The 14,928-nt window shown below is 37.4% G+C and overlaps 1 protein-coding gene across 4 annotated transcripts in view; it reads right to left on the reverse strand.

Moving 5' to 3' along the window:
* Nucleotides 1-4,840: 4,840 nt before the first annotated feature.
* LOC149220427 (uncharacterized) overlaps nt 4,841-14,928 on the reverse strand; it is an 80,961-nt gene continuing 70,873 nt past the window's right edge. The window contains exons 3-8 of one of the 4 annotated variants that reach the window (XR_016249282.1): nt 7,315-7,397; nt 7,103-7,167; nt 6,965-6,998; nt 6,700-6,770; nt 5,954-6,038; nt 4,841-5,429 (exon numbers count right to left, since the gene is read on the reverse strand). Coding sequence is in view for 2 of the 4 variants with exons in the window: in XM_089384786.1 (XP_089240912.1) it covers nt 5,339-5,429; nt 6,700-6,770; nt 6,965-6,998; nt 7,103-7,167; nt 7,315-7,397 (344 nt within the window). In the remaining 2 variants the exon portion in view is untranslated. Of the gene's footprint in view, nt 5,430-5,953; nt 6,039-6,699; nt 6,788-6,964; nt 6,999-7,102; nt 7,168-7,314; nt 7,398-14,928 lie in introns of all 4 variants that reach the window. The other 3 variants (XR_016249283.1, XM_089384787.1, XM_089384786.1) reach the window with 3 other exon arrangements.

The raw sequence follows: 14,928 nt of genomic DNA on the forward strand, positions 1-14,928 counted from the left end.
AAGATCAATTGTTTCCTTTTCTCCAAATTTCTTATCTTGCTTTTTAGATCTAGAGATAGACTGTTGGGATCAGCTAACTCTAATAGGGAGTCCAGTTCCTTTCGAATATTATTCAGCTCTTGTTTATCCATCCTCCTCTTTTGATTTTGCCATTCCTTCGTCACAGCCCGCAATCTCTCCATCTTTACACGGAATGGCATAAAAGGCGCCATTTCGGATTCGAGGAGACTCTTCCATTCTCTGGCAATTATTTCATTAAAGGATGGGTCTTCCAAATGGATCCTGTTGAATTTAAAAGGGTAACCAAGTCTGATTACATTTTCACGCCATTTTAGAAGAATGGGTCTGTGGTCAGAGGAGTGATCATTTCCGATAGATAATACTAGCATACCCAATTTCCCGATAATGCTAGCATGTATGATGATTCTGTCAATTCTCTTTGCTATGTAGGCCTGCCCAGTCCTGCTGTTATCCCACGTAGGCCTCATTTTATCAGGGGCAATGTCCACCAGATCCCTATTTAGTAATTCCTTCCTTATTTTGTCAGCCAAAGGGTCAATTTTCCTGCAATTACCCCAACATTCATCAGAACTGAGAGTCAAATTAAAGTCGCCAGCCATCAACAGCGATTCGATCTCTAGAATTCGGGATTCAAAAAGCCTCTCCCAAAAGGAAAGTCTGTTTTTATATGGAGCATAGACATTAAGCAAGTTGAGTGCAAAAGCTTGACCCCTGATAGATGCTGATATTAAAATTCCTGCACAGCACTTATAAGCTTTTGCCCTTATCCAGGCAGGATCCCACAAAACCACCAAACCACCAGACTGACCATTTGCCTCAGTGGCAACCATATACCACTTCGGAAACATTCTCCTAAAAAAAGCAATAGACACATAGCTAGGATGCATGGTTTCCTGTATAAAAATGATCTTTGGATGAGCCAGGAAGAATACATCTTTTAGCGCATTAAACTTAGGGGCTGCGCCTAAGCCCCTGATATTCATAGAAGCAAGAAAGGTCATTTAGATGACTCGCCAGCCATGCATGCTCTAAGAGGCTGGAACTCCGATGAATCCAGAACAGGAACTTCCACTAGAGATAAGTTCCTCACACCATGCTCTGTGACTACAGATCTTCCTCTAAAATGACGACTACCACCCTTGGATTTCTTCCTGACCGTGATATTTTTTGCAGATTTTGGACTTATGGTTAGATGGGACGGACTGAACGGTTTATGAATGGTCAATGGTTCAAGTTCCAGAGATGTCCTATTGAGAAGGGAGTCAATGTCGCTATCAAAATTGTTGACTGGGGATGCTGAAAGCGAATTATCCGGGGAAAGCAAGTGACAAGGATCATTTTCTTGTATTTGGATTGGATCCTTCCCTTTTGGGTCAACAGGACGAGATTTGACAGGTGTCGGGGAAGAGGAGGAAATCTGGATAAGAAGAGAACCAACAACAATGTCCCTTTGATTCATAACAGGGGGAGAGGGGACCGTGATGTCCTCTCGAGGTTCCAGAATTGGAGTGCATAAAGGAGGCGAGGTATTAGCATCGAAACGCCCAAGAGAGTCTTGAAGGGAGCAGCATGGGTCCGGCTCGGATAGTGGATCATGAATAGGGAGATTATGAGAAATTTTTTGAGCAGGAGCCGAAAGATTTTGATTTTCCAGTTGAGAGGACTCCCGAATATCCAAAAAGTCCAGGGAGCGTTCAGATTCAGACTTCCTAACTTGTTTGACGTTAGATTTCTTGATTCTTCGGTAAAACCGATGACTGCAATTTTTAATTAGGTGTCTTGTTTTATGGCACAAGGAACACCCAAAGGGGATACCCCAAAAGTCTAATCTTTGATGGATTTTGGAATTGCCCCAATCTATCTCCATATGATCAGGATATCCACCTTTGTACGGCTTCTCTATAAGGATCCAAGCAATTCTCTTATCTTTCTCTCCTCTACACCAGGGGTCTACATAAACAAACTTGCCTATCGAATTCCCAATTTTTGAGAGAGATTCTTCTGACCATAGTTCCAACAGCAAGTTCGAAAGTTTCACCCAGATCAGACTGTTCGATGGGGTGTTCTTTAATGGATCAAAACCAATATACCATCGAGAAAGGGCCAAGAAGCTTCTTCCAAAAACCTAGGGAGCATTTAGAACAAACTCTAAATCAGATACTTTTAGGAAATGGAAAGAATACCATTCCTTCATAAGTCGGGAGATGATAGGAGTATATCCAATCAAAGGAGACCATTTGTCCGACAACCACTTCCTCATGTCCGAATCACCCATTTCAGGGAAATGCCATTTCCCAACCAGAGCTAAATTCTTCAGACTGTCAATTCGTTCAGAGAGGGTAGCACCATCTAAAGAAATGGCTTGCGGGGGGGTACAGTCTTAACAGGATTCTTGGATTTGTTGTAAAAGAGAGAAGGAGACCCGTCTTTTCTGGGAAAATCCTTTTTAGACTTATGAAACACTTTACAGGCTGGATTGATTATCATGTCTTCCACCGTAGCTTGCCAGCCTGTAAGGTTCGAGCATGTTTTTCGCGCCTCCTCAGCTTGGATAGTGGCCTGTACAAACGCCCTCGTGGCCGATGAGTCAGACCCATCCGCCATTTTGATAGAGATAAGGATGCAATTAATCCGACAGGTGCTTTGAGACCTTCAACCGCAGCAGCAGTACAGGCAATATCTAACCCGTAGATTCTTTTCTGAACAAAATCCCCAAATGGAGTAACTCCTAGAGGCTGAAGAAATTAATAGGGCAAGTCAGGAAAAATCCCGACCGTAGATCTGATCCTGACAAAAGGACACAGCTAGAAAGGGATAATTAAGAGCTCCAGCAAGATGAGGACTCGGGATCCGAAAGATAGAAGGCTCCAGAAAGGGAAATTGGAGGCGGAATGACTGACACTCTAGAATATGCTTCTATAGAAAAGACAGGAAAGGACAATTCCATTCCCCCAGTGAAAAACTAGAAATGAATGGAAGAGATTGGTGTACTGTGCCAAGTTAGGAAGTACTGAAGCTGATAATTATCCCAAAAGATTTGAATTTTTCAAATCGCCGGAGAGATAGGAAATGTCGGAAGCTCATCTGGTATTCCAACAACCATTTTTAAACATCTTTGAGAAAAACCAAAAAGGCGCTGTAGCACTATGCAGAAGAGTGGTCTTGACAATCGACGCAGCAACAGAATGGATGGAAAACACACCACCATTTCCCAAATCTAATGCGAAAATCTGAACAGGGACTGTAAAAAACTATAGAGTTCTTTATTTTAATAAAAATCGACTTCAGCATTTTTATCAAAACCAGAAAATTCGCCTTATCGATTCCACTAATAGATGACAATTTACTACAGACCCTGATTAAGAACAACCTTCATCTTCAAGACCATTAAATCAGATGACATACGAAGAGAAACGATACTGACCTTTTTGAGCTTTTGCCGGAGCAGCGGGAGAGAGCGTCCATTACCATTCCAGAACCATCCAAGCAAAGTAGCAGAGAACCACGAAAAACTAAAGCCCAAAAAAACCAGATATTTACTGCAAGGAATAGCAAAAAATTTGAAGTTTACAGACCTCCCTCGTGGCAATCCTTGCAGAGCAACCCGAAGCCGTGAGGCCCAGGATTGGAAAAGGAAAACACAAGATAGCTTCTGGGGGAATATTTATAACTTAGAAGGGACAACGTAGCACCATACAATTCCCCCTCCAGGCGTTCTCTTGCATGGAAACGAGAAACGATACCATCTCTACGTGTCCGAAGGATAGGGTGGGAGAGCATGCAGGAGACTACAACTAGAAGCAGGGTGGCGCAACGTGAAGGAGGCTATGATGCCTTCCGACCCAAAAACCAATCAACTGATGACACCCATCTAAACCAGGGAAACCAATCAGCTGCATGAGGTTTAGGAACTCCCGAAAATTGTCTGGCTCATACTTTGATGAGTGGCTGAAACCTGTTGAGTCTGAGTTAAGTTTTGTCAAAACTTCTATATAATCTTGCAATACGTTGAATATTTAATTGTATATTAGAGTAAATCCGGTGTAACCACACAACTCTCAATCACCCAAAGGGATAAAATATACCATCAATTTTAATTAAAACGAATCTAATTTTAATTAAAACAAATCTAAATTGATTATTATTAATTTAGATGTATGTATAAAGAATTAATATCACATGGTAATTTATTAATTATTAATCATAAAGCTGTACCCCACAATAAATTATAGAATACACCTCTATTTTGCTAATAACAAATCTTCCCACAGTAAACTGTTGCGCACACTTCTCACTCTAATAACTAAAAATAAAATCAAATAATGAAAACAGGCACCCATTTCTACCTTAATTATTTAATGAAATTAAAAACACAACAAACTTAAAAACAAAAACAAAAAAAAACAAAACCATTTAAAGCCATGATGTCCAGAACGTGCAGATTATGAAAAGTTTGACTTTCATTGAAGCATAAGACGATATATAATGACCACTTTGTGGAGGTCATCACACCCGGAATTAAGCAACTACGGCATATAAAGCCTAAATTCCAACGTTATCTTGACGTCTCACCACTATGCATAGGAAAGGGATAATCAATTTAACTTTGAATTTACATTTTAAAATTAATAAGTATACTTTATGGTGTTATTTTTCGAATAGTGTTTTTTCCCCTAATAAATAAACGTCCCCATAAAACATAGATGCTCAAAAAAATACAAAAAAAATCAATGTCTAAGATGCACTGGATGAAGGAAACTTAACCTTCTACAAATACGAATCTGGAAGAACATAAGAAATTATGCTAGACCAACCAAACTGAAAAGCTTTAGGTTACTTCAATAATTCATTATATCAGAAAGTCATGGATGACACTATCAGGAATCATATAATAAATAATATACAGAAAAATGGTTGTTGTGAAGTACTGGAAGCTTCACAAAAGTGAGCTCTTTCATACAGCAAAACAGGATGGTCTTGAGAATTTTGTTTCAATCTTGTAAACGCTAGCCCTGTTACAAAATTTCTATATGCCATATTTCACCCTTCAAAACATCATGTTAAGTAGAATAATGTCACACGATTCTCTCTTTCAATTTACAGGAAAAAAGTGGTTGTTGTGAAGTACTTGAAGCTCCATAAAAGTGACCTCTTTCAGACAGAAAAACACAGTATGCTCTTGATATTTTTGTTTCAATCTTGTAAACGTCAAGCCCTGTTACAAAAGTTCTATATGCCATGTTTCACCCTTCAAAACATCATGCTAAATAGAACAGAGTCACAAGATATTCTCTTTCAAGTTGTCCAGTTTGCTCCATCATTCCCAGCTACCTTTATTTCTCCTCATATCCTTTTTTTGAGATTTGGCCTTTTTGTTTTGCAATCTCTTTTGTTCATCAATGGCAGCCCTTCAAAGAACAAAGACAATACTAAATATGTGAATGCCACTTCACGAGATTTGTGTGCAGAAGAAAACCATAAAAAACACAGAATCTTCAATCACGAACTAGTGATAAAATCTTGCATTTACAAAATGGCAAAAAGGGATTGAAATTCTTGAAGGAACTCTCCATCAAAGCTTTAGCAAGTGGCTTCAACTGGTAAAGAAAGGATTTCATTTTACCTCACCTACCAATTCAAGGTCATTAATCGGAAATGCTCAAGTGACGCACTATATGAAGAAATTGCAATATTTAAGAGAACAAAAAAACAAAAAGCAAAGCAAGCAAGCAAATGAAAAAAGTCTGCAACAAGGGAAGGCTGCATTCATTAATTAATTGAAAACCATTCCAAAAGGATACCGTTGGCATAGCATAGCACTGAAACCAATGCATGTATCCTGTGTAAACCAAAGTTGCAAAAAACATGTACAGGAACATATTGGCTAAGGGTCTGGATATATAACTTGGGCAAAAAATGGGAAAATACTTACCAGCAGTGAAAAAAGGGGCAAAAAAATTGTTGAGCAGTAAGTAACTGGATAATGTCACCACACTAAAGCAGCTAATTGCAATTGGCTGTAGCAAGTCATAGTTGAAATTTGACATTCAGAAAAATATTGGACATTTATCTCTATAGAATACTTTACCAATTACGTATCTGTTCTTTGTAAGCATAATAGTACAATTAGAAATCTCTCGAAGCCCATATACAAGGTAAATATTCAATATCCAGCTGAAAACAAGAACTCAATAACTAAACATCATGCAATGGAAAGCAAATGTTGTAATGGAATACTTACAAGGAAAGCATGAGGGGAAAAAATTACTCGTGTCCCTGAAGCTAAAGCAAAAGCAGCCACCAAAGCATCACAGGTAAATACTAGAAAGCTAACTTACAAGAAGCATCTTTCCTAAAGGTATTGAACAGAATCAACGAAAGGATATGGATCAATGTCTTATGCTCCAAAGGAAAACCTCAGTATGAGTTCTTGGAATTAAAGTGGGGTGTCCAGGTAAAAATAGGTGATATTTGTTTAGAAAAGAAAAAAGAAAAAAGTCTTTATTGAACATGACAGGAATACAACAAGATAAAAATAGAAAAAATCCCATCAGTATGCCTAAAATGAATGGGAATGTTAAAAAGTGGTTTAAAATTTGAGGAGTATATCTCATAGCTAAGAATATTGGTACGGTACTAGACTAGTCATACTATTCAAGGCTAAACAGAAAACCTTACAATTTCCTTATTCTCTTTTTCTTCTCCTCCGAGGGAGGTGGTGGAACATAATAGGCAGAATCAATAATTGCCTGTCACCAAAAAGGATCTGTAATGTTAGAAAAGTTGCAATGTTAAACCTAATGGAATATAAATCTTCAGGGAATTTGCACAACACGCATAAAAGAAGTTTGAACTTTGGAACAAGCAAAAGGAATATCATAACGCAATGCAATAATTTCAAATAATCCCTCACTAAAAGGATATAAGGAACTAACAGGAATACCTGAAGTTTTTCCAAAGCATCTTCAATATTTCCCCTGTACATAAATATCATTAAAAACCAATTAGTAAAATAGCTAAAAGATTAGAACAAATTTGGACAACAATTTGTTTAAGGACCACTTGATCATGGACAGGTTACTTTTGGGTCCTTGTTTTCGTTGATGATATCACAAGCTCTCCATCACTATTGACACGGTTCTTTTCCTGCTCAAAATGATAGGCACAGTAAAGTTTCAGTGGCGGGTAACGGAAATGAACAAACAAGAGAAAATGTCAGATAAAATGCAACATTTACTGTAAAAGCAACAAATGGAACAAGCTGGCTCACATTGGTAAATTTTAGTGACAGACCATTTGCAGAATTTTTTCTCTGGCCCATGGGCTTAACCAATGGGCAGCTGTAACATTGAAGCGCATGTCCACTTTTGTGTTGACTGCAAGGCACAACAGAATGAGACTAAAGGACTTGGATTGAAAATTTGGATAATACTGCAACCAAGAAGCTTGAAACTGGATGCTATAAAATGTTGCAAACTACCAAACTAATCTCTTTAATCAAACACCGAAAGATTTCAAGATTATGTATAAAAAATTTGTCTTCTCACAACTGCTTTCTAAGCTCAATGTCAAATCCCTGCCAACCTTAGTTAACACACTCATAATACAATGATAGACAGCAGTTATTTTTTCTCAGTTTTAAATCATAAACCTGGATCATACCAGACTTAAGATTTTTGTTGCATTCACACCAACAAAAGTAACAAACAAAAATATGAACCATACAAACCCCCAAGTATTCTTCATTTAAAAGAGGGAAAATTGGATAACAGTTGCATCGAGAGAGAGAGAGAGTAATGCAGGGCAAGGATATGTACATGGGTTCTAAGTTTCTAACCAACACTGAAGGCCTATGGACCATACTTACAAGACTCCTAGGGTCTTCTGAATACTCGACAAATCTACTCAGCTTAACTCCAAAATGAGCTGAGTACGATTGTTTTAGTAATACTTGGCCATATTCAGTCAAAGATTCCGGAAGAGTAAACTCGTAGAGCACTCAGCAAGTCTTACAAGATACGGCTTAATTCAAAGGGTAGATTTAGCTGACACCCAAATAGAATACCCAACAATAACCCTCATTCTTCACCATTTCTCATTCAGTTTTTCTTCCAGAGGGGCAGTAAACCTGAGATAAAGCAATTTATGTGGATATTGCATCTGGGTTTTGGCTGTTTTCTAGGATTTTCAATCCATGTGAAAAAACAAAGTATTGTGAAGCTGATTTTTGGCATTAGAAATCAAGTGGGGAGCAAAATTTCCAGTGTTCCAAGGGGACACGTCCCCCAAGGTGGGGCACACAACCCCCACATTTCCCACCCTCCAAGGACAGGGGGATGCCTGGGGAAACAATTCCCCACATCCCCATTTGGGGGAAACTCAGAGAAACACACGGGAGAATGTTTTCGCAGTATGGGGATGTGCTTCCCCAAAAGGGGGATGTCTAAGCATTCCCCTCCCCCAGATGGGGGGGCCTAGATTTTTTGTCTAACAATTCATGAAGATAGACAATAAAAATAAAGGATAGGGCTTCGAGGAGACTAGGACCTCGGTAATTAATGGAAATATTAAATTTTTAAAGGAAAATAATAGAAAAGGTCAGATAAAGGTAACATTTTCTATCCATTTTCAAAGGCAATTTAAATTACTATTCATCGTTTTAGGATGTTTGAGAGTAGTTCCAACCTCATCAGACTTCATATGGAGAAAGTAAAATTTCAAATCCCATTCAAAATTCAATACACTTAACAGTTTTCAGGATTTCAAAATTGGTAGCGTTACCCACCAAAAACTGGGTAACCCATAAGAGAAAACTTTTCTCCTCCTTGGACATCCAGCCAGCAGCCCTATTTGATTAGCACATAACAGGATGCCAAGATCTTCCATTGCTTGCTTCAGTCATATTTCTCTCTCCCATCCTGCATTGCTTCTTGAAGGAAAGCAGGTCATCCATCAATAGGTATTTTAACCATTTTGTAATCATGTGCTTTCGCTTAATGTCTTGGGCATACTTATATGGATCAAGGGGCAAACTAGATGATTGACTAATCTTGATTGTATTATTGTTCCCTCACTTCACCTAGGATGTTAGTCTTTAACTCTAGTCAGTGGAACCTCCTCTAAGGCCTTAGGGTTTTAGGAAGGACACTACTAGGGAGGCTTTGATTGAAGTAGTGTGTCCATGATATTCCATACTTACCACTTTCCATCCTTCCCATTGTTTCATCTCCATTCATCGGGTTGGTGTTCATTGGTCATGAGCATTGGTGCCCTTTCATCCTCATCCTTAGGTCTAGGCTGAAAAAGTTTACCCTACAGGTTGATGCAGCTAAAAAAAGGTTAAAAGCACAAGAAAGCCACAATAAAAGAAAAAGATAAAATGCAAAAGATGTGTGGGACATATAATTAGTGAGTGGGAAAAATCGTAGCATGAGCTCCACCCCCCTCATCATCCATCACTAAGTTCCTCAAGCACATGGCACTTCATCTATTAAAAGGAACTCTTGTATTGTTCCAACCTTGATTAGGGATAAACTAGCTCATCATTAAGGGCCATAAAATGCAAAATCTCGTAAAACAAGCTTGGGCTTCTAAGCTATGCACCTTGCTGACCACTACGTGTCAACGACCCATAGTAGTACACACCCTTTTTTCGCAAAAGGGATAACGCCTGATCAATGTGTCCTTGCCATCTATGTATCATCATCAGCGTGACTTCCATATGTTATGTAAACCCATTATGCATGTGTATAATGTAAATAATCTCAACAAACCCGTGTCATGTATGTAACAACCCAGGTAAACTTAACTTTCTAGTGACAATCTCCATTCTAGACGGTTTTTCGCCTCACCAGTTCATTTTGGAATAATTTGCAGAGTTTTTCCCTCCAGTATTACCCCAAAGCTAGAATGGATTTTGTCGCTAGGATCTTAGGCGAATCTTAGTGTTCTAGATCGAGTCTATGTAAAAATGATTTGGGAATAATCATAACTATTTGGTTAGGTTATTTTATTACAAATTGTTTGGTCTGCTAGATTATATTTGTGTCGCAAAAATGGGTGGTCCGTGAGCGTCTTTTACAAATGGGTTTCCCCCTTATGATGTAAAAAATATGAAAATCATAATATAAAGTGTCTTAAGAGTTGGGAAAATAATTTATATCCTCATACGTTAATTAATTAAATTTTCTAGCCAAAAATTAATTAAAATCTTAATCCAGAAATTTAATTAATTCTAGGTCCTAGGTAAATTTAAATTCTCCAAAAGCAAAATTTGACGGTCTTTAAAAATTAAACTTTAAAAAGTCTCGAGACTAAGGTAAATTAATTATTTTGTTAAATTTTAAACCTTTGATCCCTGGGGGTTAAGTCAGAGTCAATTTTTTTGGGAAATTAACTCAAAAAGATTATTTTTGAGTTAATTAAAATGCATTTAATTAAAAATTTCGAAATTCCCCAAATATTTAAATATTTTGACAATAGAGATTAAAAGAAATTTTAAGCTTCATCAACGATGGAAATTGCTTTGATGAGGATCACTCGAACTCAGCTGATCCATCCGACCTTTGAATCGTGTGCTTAGCAAGAAGCTCTTGTGTAATGTAATTTTGGATCAGTGTCAGTGGGTCAGCCGATAGTTGATCATCGCCAGTCAGAGCCAGGAGGTCATTAACAGCTGGCCAGTGCCAGAAGGTCAGCTATAAGATGTGTTGTTTTCATGCATGATTTTTTCTAAAGCCATGGATGATAGCTTCTGAAGAGTGATTTGATACCAGTATCTTGCTTAGTCATTGGGGTTTGAATAATAATCTAAAATTTGAACGTAATAGCAGGTATCTCCATTTGTTGAGTTTTAATATTATTATTTCGCTCTATTTTTAATGGTTGGATCGAGTTTTGCAAGGAAATCTTGATTTTAGATCCTCGAGCATTAGGGGAAGTTTTCAGTTGGACCAACCAACTCCCGATCTATGTTCCCGGAAGAGCCTAGCTAATTAGCTTCGGGCTTATCATAAGATTTTATAGGTGATACACGTAGGGTTTTGAGTTAGCACCTCCTTTAAAATTTAAAAATTTAATTATTTCTGGGCATAATGGTAGATCTGGTTTATTAGAGCCTGCAGATTGTAAATTTTGTAATTATTTTTCTAACATGGGTTTTTCTAGGTTTTAGTTTTTATCATTGTATATATCGTTTGGGTGTTTTCTTGTTGTCGTGCAGCTACAGATCTGAGGAAGAAATTTGTGTAGAGTCCAGATCTAGGCCCTGGAGGGTAAGATCTAGATCTCTGGGGTTTATTAACATAATTTTCCAGGGATATTATTCAATTTTTTTGCAATCCAAGGGTTTGAAAATTCTAAATCTAGAAATTTTTATAAGGATTTCAAGGAAATCTAAAGCAAAAGGATTCAACATTTTAGTCAGAATTTCAGGAAATGTTTTAAAGGGTTTTCTGGCTACCATTTATCTGTTGACTGAGTTTTCCTAACTGATGCCTAGGTTTTTTTTTTTTAATTTTTGCAGCAGAAAATTTTGAATTTTTTAAAAAGAACCCTCTATTCCCCCATCCTCTCCCTTCCTTCCAGCTCTTCTCCATTTCTGTGGATTCTGAAAACCCTCCATTGCTGCAGCCTTCTCTCATCTGCGGTCATTCCAAGCTTCAAAACCCGCAGCCATTTCTCTGTGTGTCTGCAAAATTCGAAGCCCCTCCCGCTACCATCTCTCCTCTGCGTGAGATTGCAGCTCCATCGTCCTCGCGGACCTGTAATAAACCCTCGCTCCACCCTCGTCGTCGTTGTTTTCTCCTCCTTCATCATACCTGCAAGCATATAACTCGTTTTCTTTTTATTTCTTTTTTGTCTTTATCCTTAGTTTATTTGTTAGGGTTCGGTTTCATGATTTCGATTTTTTTTTATTTTTTGTCTGTTTTTCTTATTTTGCGGATTTGTTTATTTCTAATTTAATTTAGATTTTGTTTTATGACTTTGCGCTTTGATTTTTTTAGGTTTTATTTTTTGATTTCGTTTGCTTATGTTAGGATTTATTTAATTAAATTTTATTTTTATTCTTGACTTTTCAATTTGTTTTATTTTGATTTTATTCTTTTTTCTTTTGGTTTTGTTTCACATTTTATTTTTATTTTAAATTTTTTTTTTTTTACTCTTTGATTTTTGTTTTGATTTGATTTCATTTAAAAGCAATCTAAAAAATTTAAAAAATTAAAATTGGGTGATTTTGAAATTGTTAAGGAATTAAATCAAAAGAGGAATTTGAGCTTTTACATTTAAGAAATTTTTATGTGGCCTATGGCCCATAAAAAAAATAAATTTTAATTGAGGTCTTTTGATTTGATTTTTGGTCACATTAAAAATTTCATTTGCCACATTAAGCGTTGCTTCATAAGCTTAGCATTTACCTAAGGGATAATTAACATTCAAATTTAAAGTTCCTTGGTGTCTTTGGTGTTAAGTGCAAAATTTAAATTTTAATGGTAGTGATTTCTCTATTGTCAAGTGCGATTAATGTTTTAAAAATCATATTGACTATAGGAGAAAGATAAATTCTTCTAAGATCTGGGATTTAATTGCTAGAAAATCTTGCATGATAAAGTTTTGGGCATTGACATTTAATTGTTCATGATCGTCGCTTTGCCACATTTATAAACTGCTCGAGATAACTTGTTTCTATTTAGTCTATGGTTAATTGAATATAAAGGCACATGTCTATAATTATTTTTATCTTGTGGTTGTGTCTTATTTTAATCTATCCATCTTAGTTGACCAAGATTTGTTTTAAATTCATCAAGTTGTCCATCTTTAAATCTCCTAGATTCTGTGTTTCACAGGCTATTCTCATTCATTCACCTTAGGGACTACCCCCCTTGACTTGTCTAGGAGAGAGTCTAAACAGAGTCAGGATTAGAGTGACGGCCCTTACTCTGAGCGTTGTCGAGGTGCCTAGACACTTTGTGCGACAACATTTTATGGCGTCGTTGTCGGAGATAGATTTTTTTTGTCCTTGGTCCTCACGGTATTTTTCTAATCATCTAATCTCTCCCGCCATTCATTAGCTCCTCAAGCGGCACGACAATTTTGGTGCCGTTGCCGGGGATATTTTATTCTCGGCGTTTCAACAACATTTCCTCATCATTCTTCTCATTTTTCTGGCATCATTTCGTCTCTTCATTTCTCACCATCCTAACTCTCGTCATCTCTCTCATCTAATCCTTTCATCTTCACTTTTTGCACTTGGACATTCCGGTTGGTTTCCTGTTTGGGTGGCGACTCCACTTATTTCTTCATTTAATCCCAGATGAGGAGCCCTCCCTGAATATCCATCTACCTCCATCCACTAACTTTTAGGTTTCACCTTTGGAAACTTTGTGAGAGATCCATGTTTAAGTGGTGACTCCACTTCTTCCATTTCTTACAAGAATTTCTGCTAGAAGCTTGCTTCTTGTAGATGTTTTGGTTTTCTTGAGCAGGGATCTCTCTCTCTGATATCCATTTGGCCCATCTTTTTCCCGTTAAACAAGTCATCATGGATCTTGACTTGTTTGCTCCTTGTGATTTTACTAATATTCAAGGAGCTTCGCATAGTTATTTGTATGTTTTGGGTGAAGTCATCGATGAATTTACTCCTTTTCAAGGTAACAATGCTTGTAATGCCGAAACTCACCTTCAAAATGTCAGCCTCTGTATAAGCAAGTGTCACCCATATTCTGAATATGAAGATGTGAAGATGAAGATTATCGTTCACACCTTATCTGGAGATGCTTTAGATTGGTTTGTTAAGTCCCCTGATAACACTTTTGATTCTCTACAATCAATCATTGATGCCTTTGAAGATAGATATGGAGATAAAGAAAAGGTCAAAGCGAACGCTGAAGTAAAGGAACCTATAGAGATTGAAAATAATTTCAAGGAATTAATTCAAATGGTTAAAGACATACAGTTAAATCAGGCTCAAGTAATCAGGAATGCAGAAGTTAATCAGGCTCAACTTATTAAAGATATGGACCTTAATCAAGCAAGATTAACAGTGGATCATGCCAGGGAAATTAATTCTATACAAAGCAAGTTATTAGCCCTAGAGGAAAAGATGACGATCATGGAATTCAGTCATTCAAATCAAGTGACTGCCATAGAAGCAAGTTATCAAAAAGAAATAAGTTGGATTCAGAACAGATTGTCAACTATGGATGAAGAAATGACCATCATGAGATTCGATTATAATAATCAGCTAGCTACCATGCAAGCAAATCATAAGAAAGAGATAAACTATATGCAAAACTGCTTCATGGGCATGAAAGAAAAGAACAATAAAATTATAAAAGACATGGAAACTGGTCAGATATGTCTTCAGAATATGTTATTGACCATGGAGGAAAACCATGCCAAGGAAGTCAGTGCTATGAAGGTTGAACACTCTAACTAGATGGGTGCCATAGCAATGGAAAAGATACAAGTACAGAAATTTCGACATCGGTCAGAGGATGAAAGAAACAAGGAAACGTCAACAGATCATAAGCCTCCCTGTCTGCTGCAGCAAGCTCCATCTTATTATGAGGAGGTCATTTGTTCCATTGAAAAGTGGCTAATTGAAGGTGACCCAGATAAAATGGAAATTGATAAGAATCAGGTTGATGCTTACATGGTTGATCCACCAATCATAACAGATCAGGGTCATAAAGAAGCGTAGGCCACAAAAGTCTTGAACATTCCAAATTTTCCATACGAGCATTTTTCAGATCAACAAGGAAGTTGTGCGCCGACCACATCATCATCAACATCACAGCCTGCCACAAGAAAAAACGCAAGAGAAAGAGAATGAGAAAGTGGTTTGATCCATCTAATGGCCACGAGCAGCTTGACTTTCGGATAGGAAAAAATCTACCGTGTGCAGGA

The sequence above is a fragment of the Pinus tabuliformis genome, chromosome Q, assembly GCF_031772625.1.
Source record: "Pinus tabuliformis cultivar Carrire ecotype Pingquan chromosome Q, CPIR1, whole genome shotgun sequence".
Classification (NCBI taxonomy): domain Eukaryota; kingdom Viridiplantae; phylum Streptophyta; class Pinopsida; order Pinales; family Pinaceae; genus Pinus; species Pinus tabuliformis.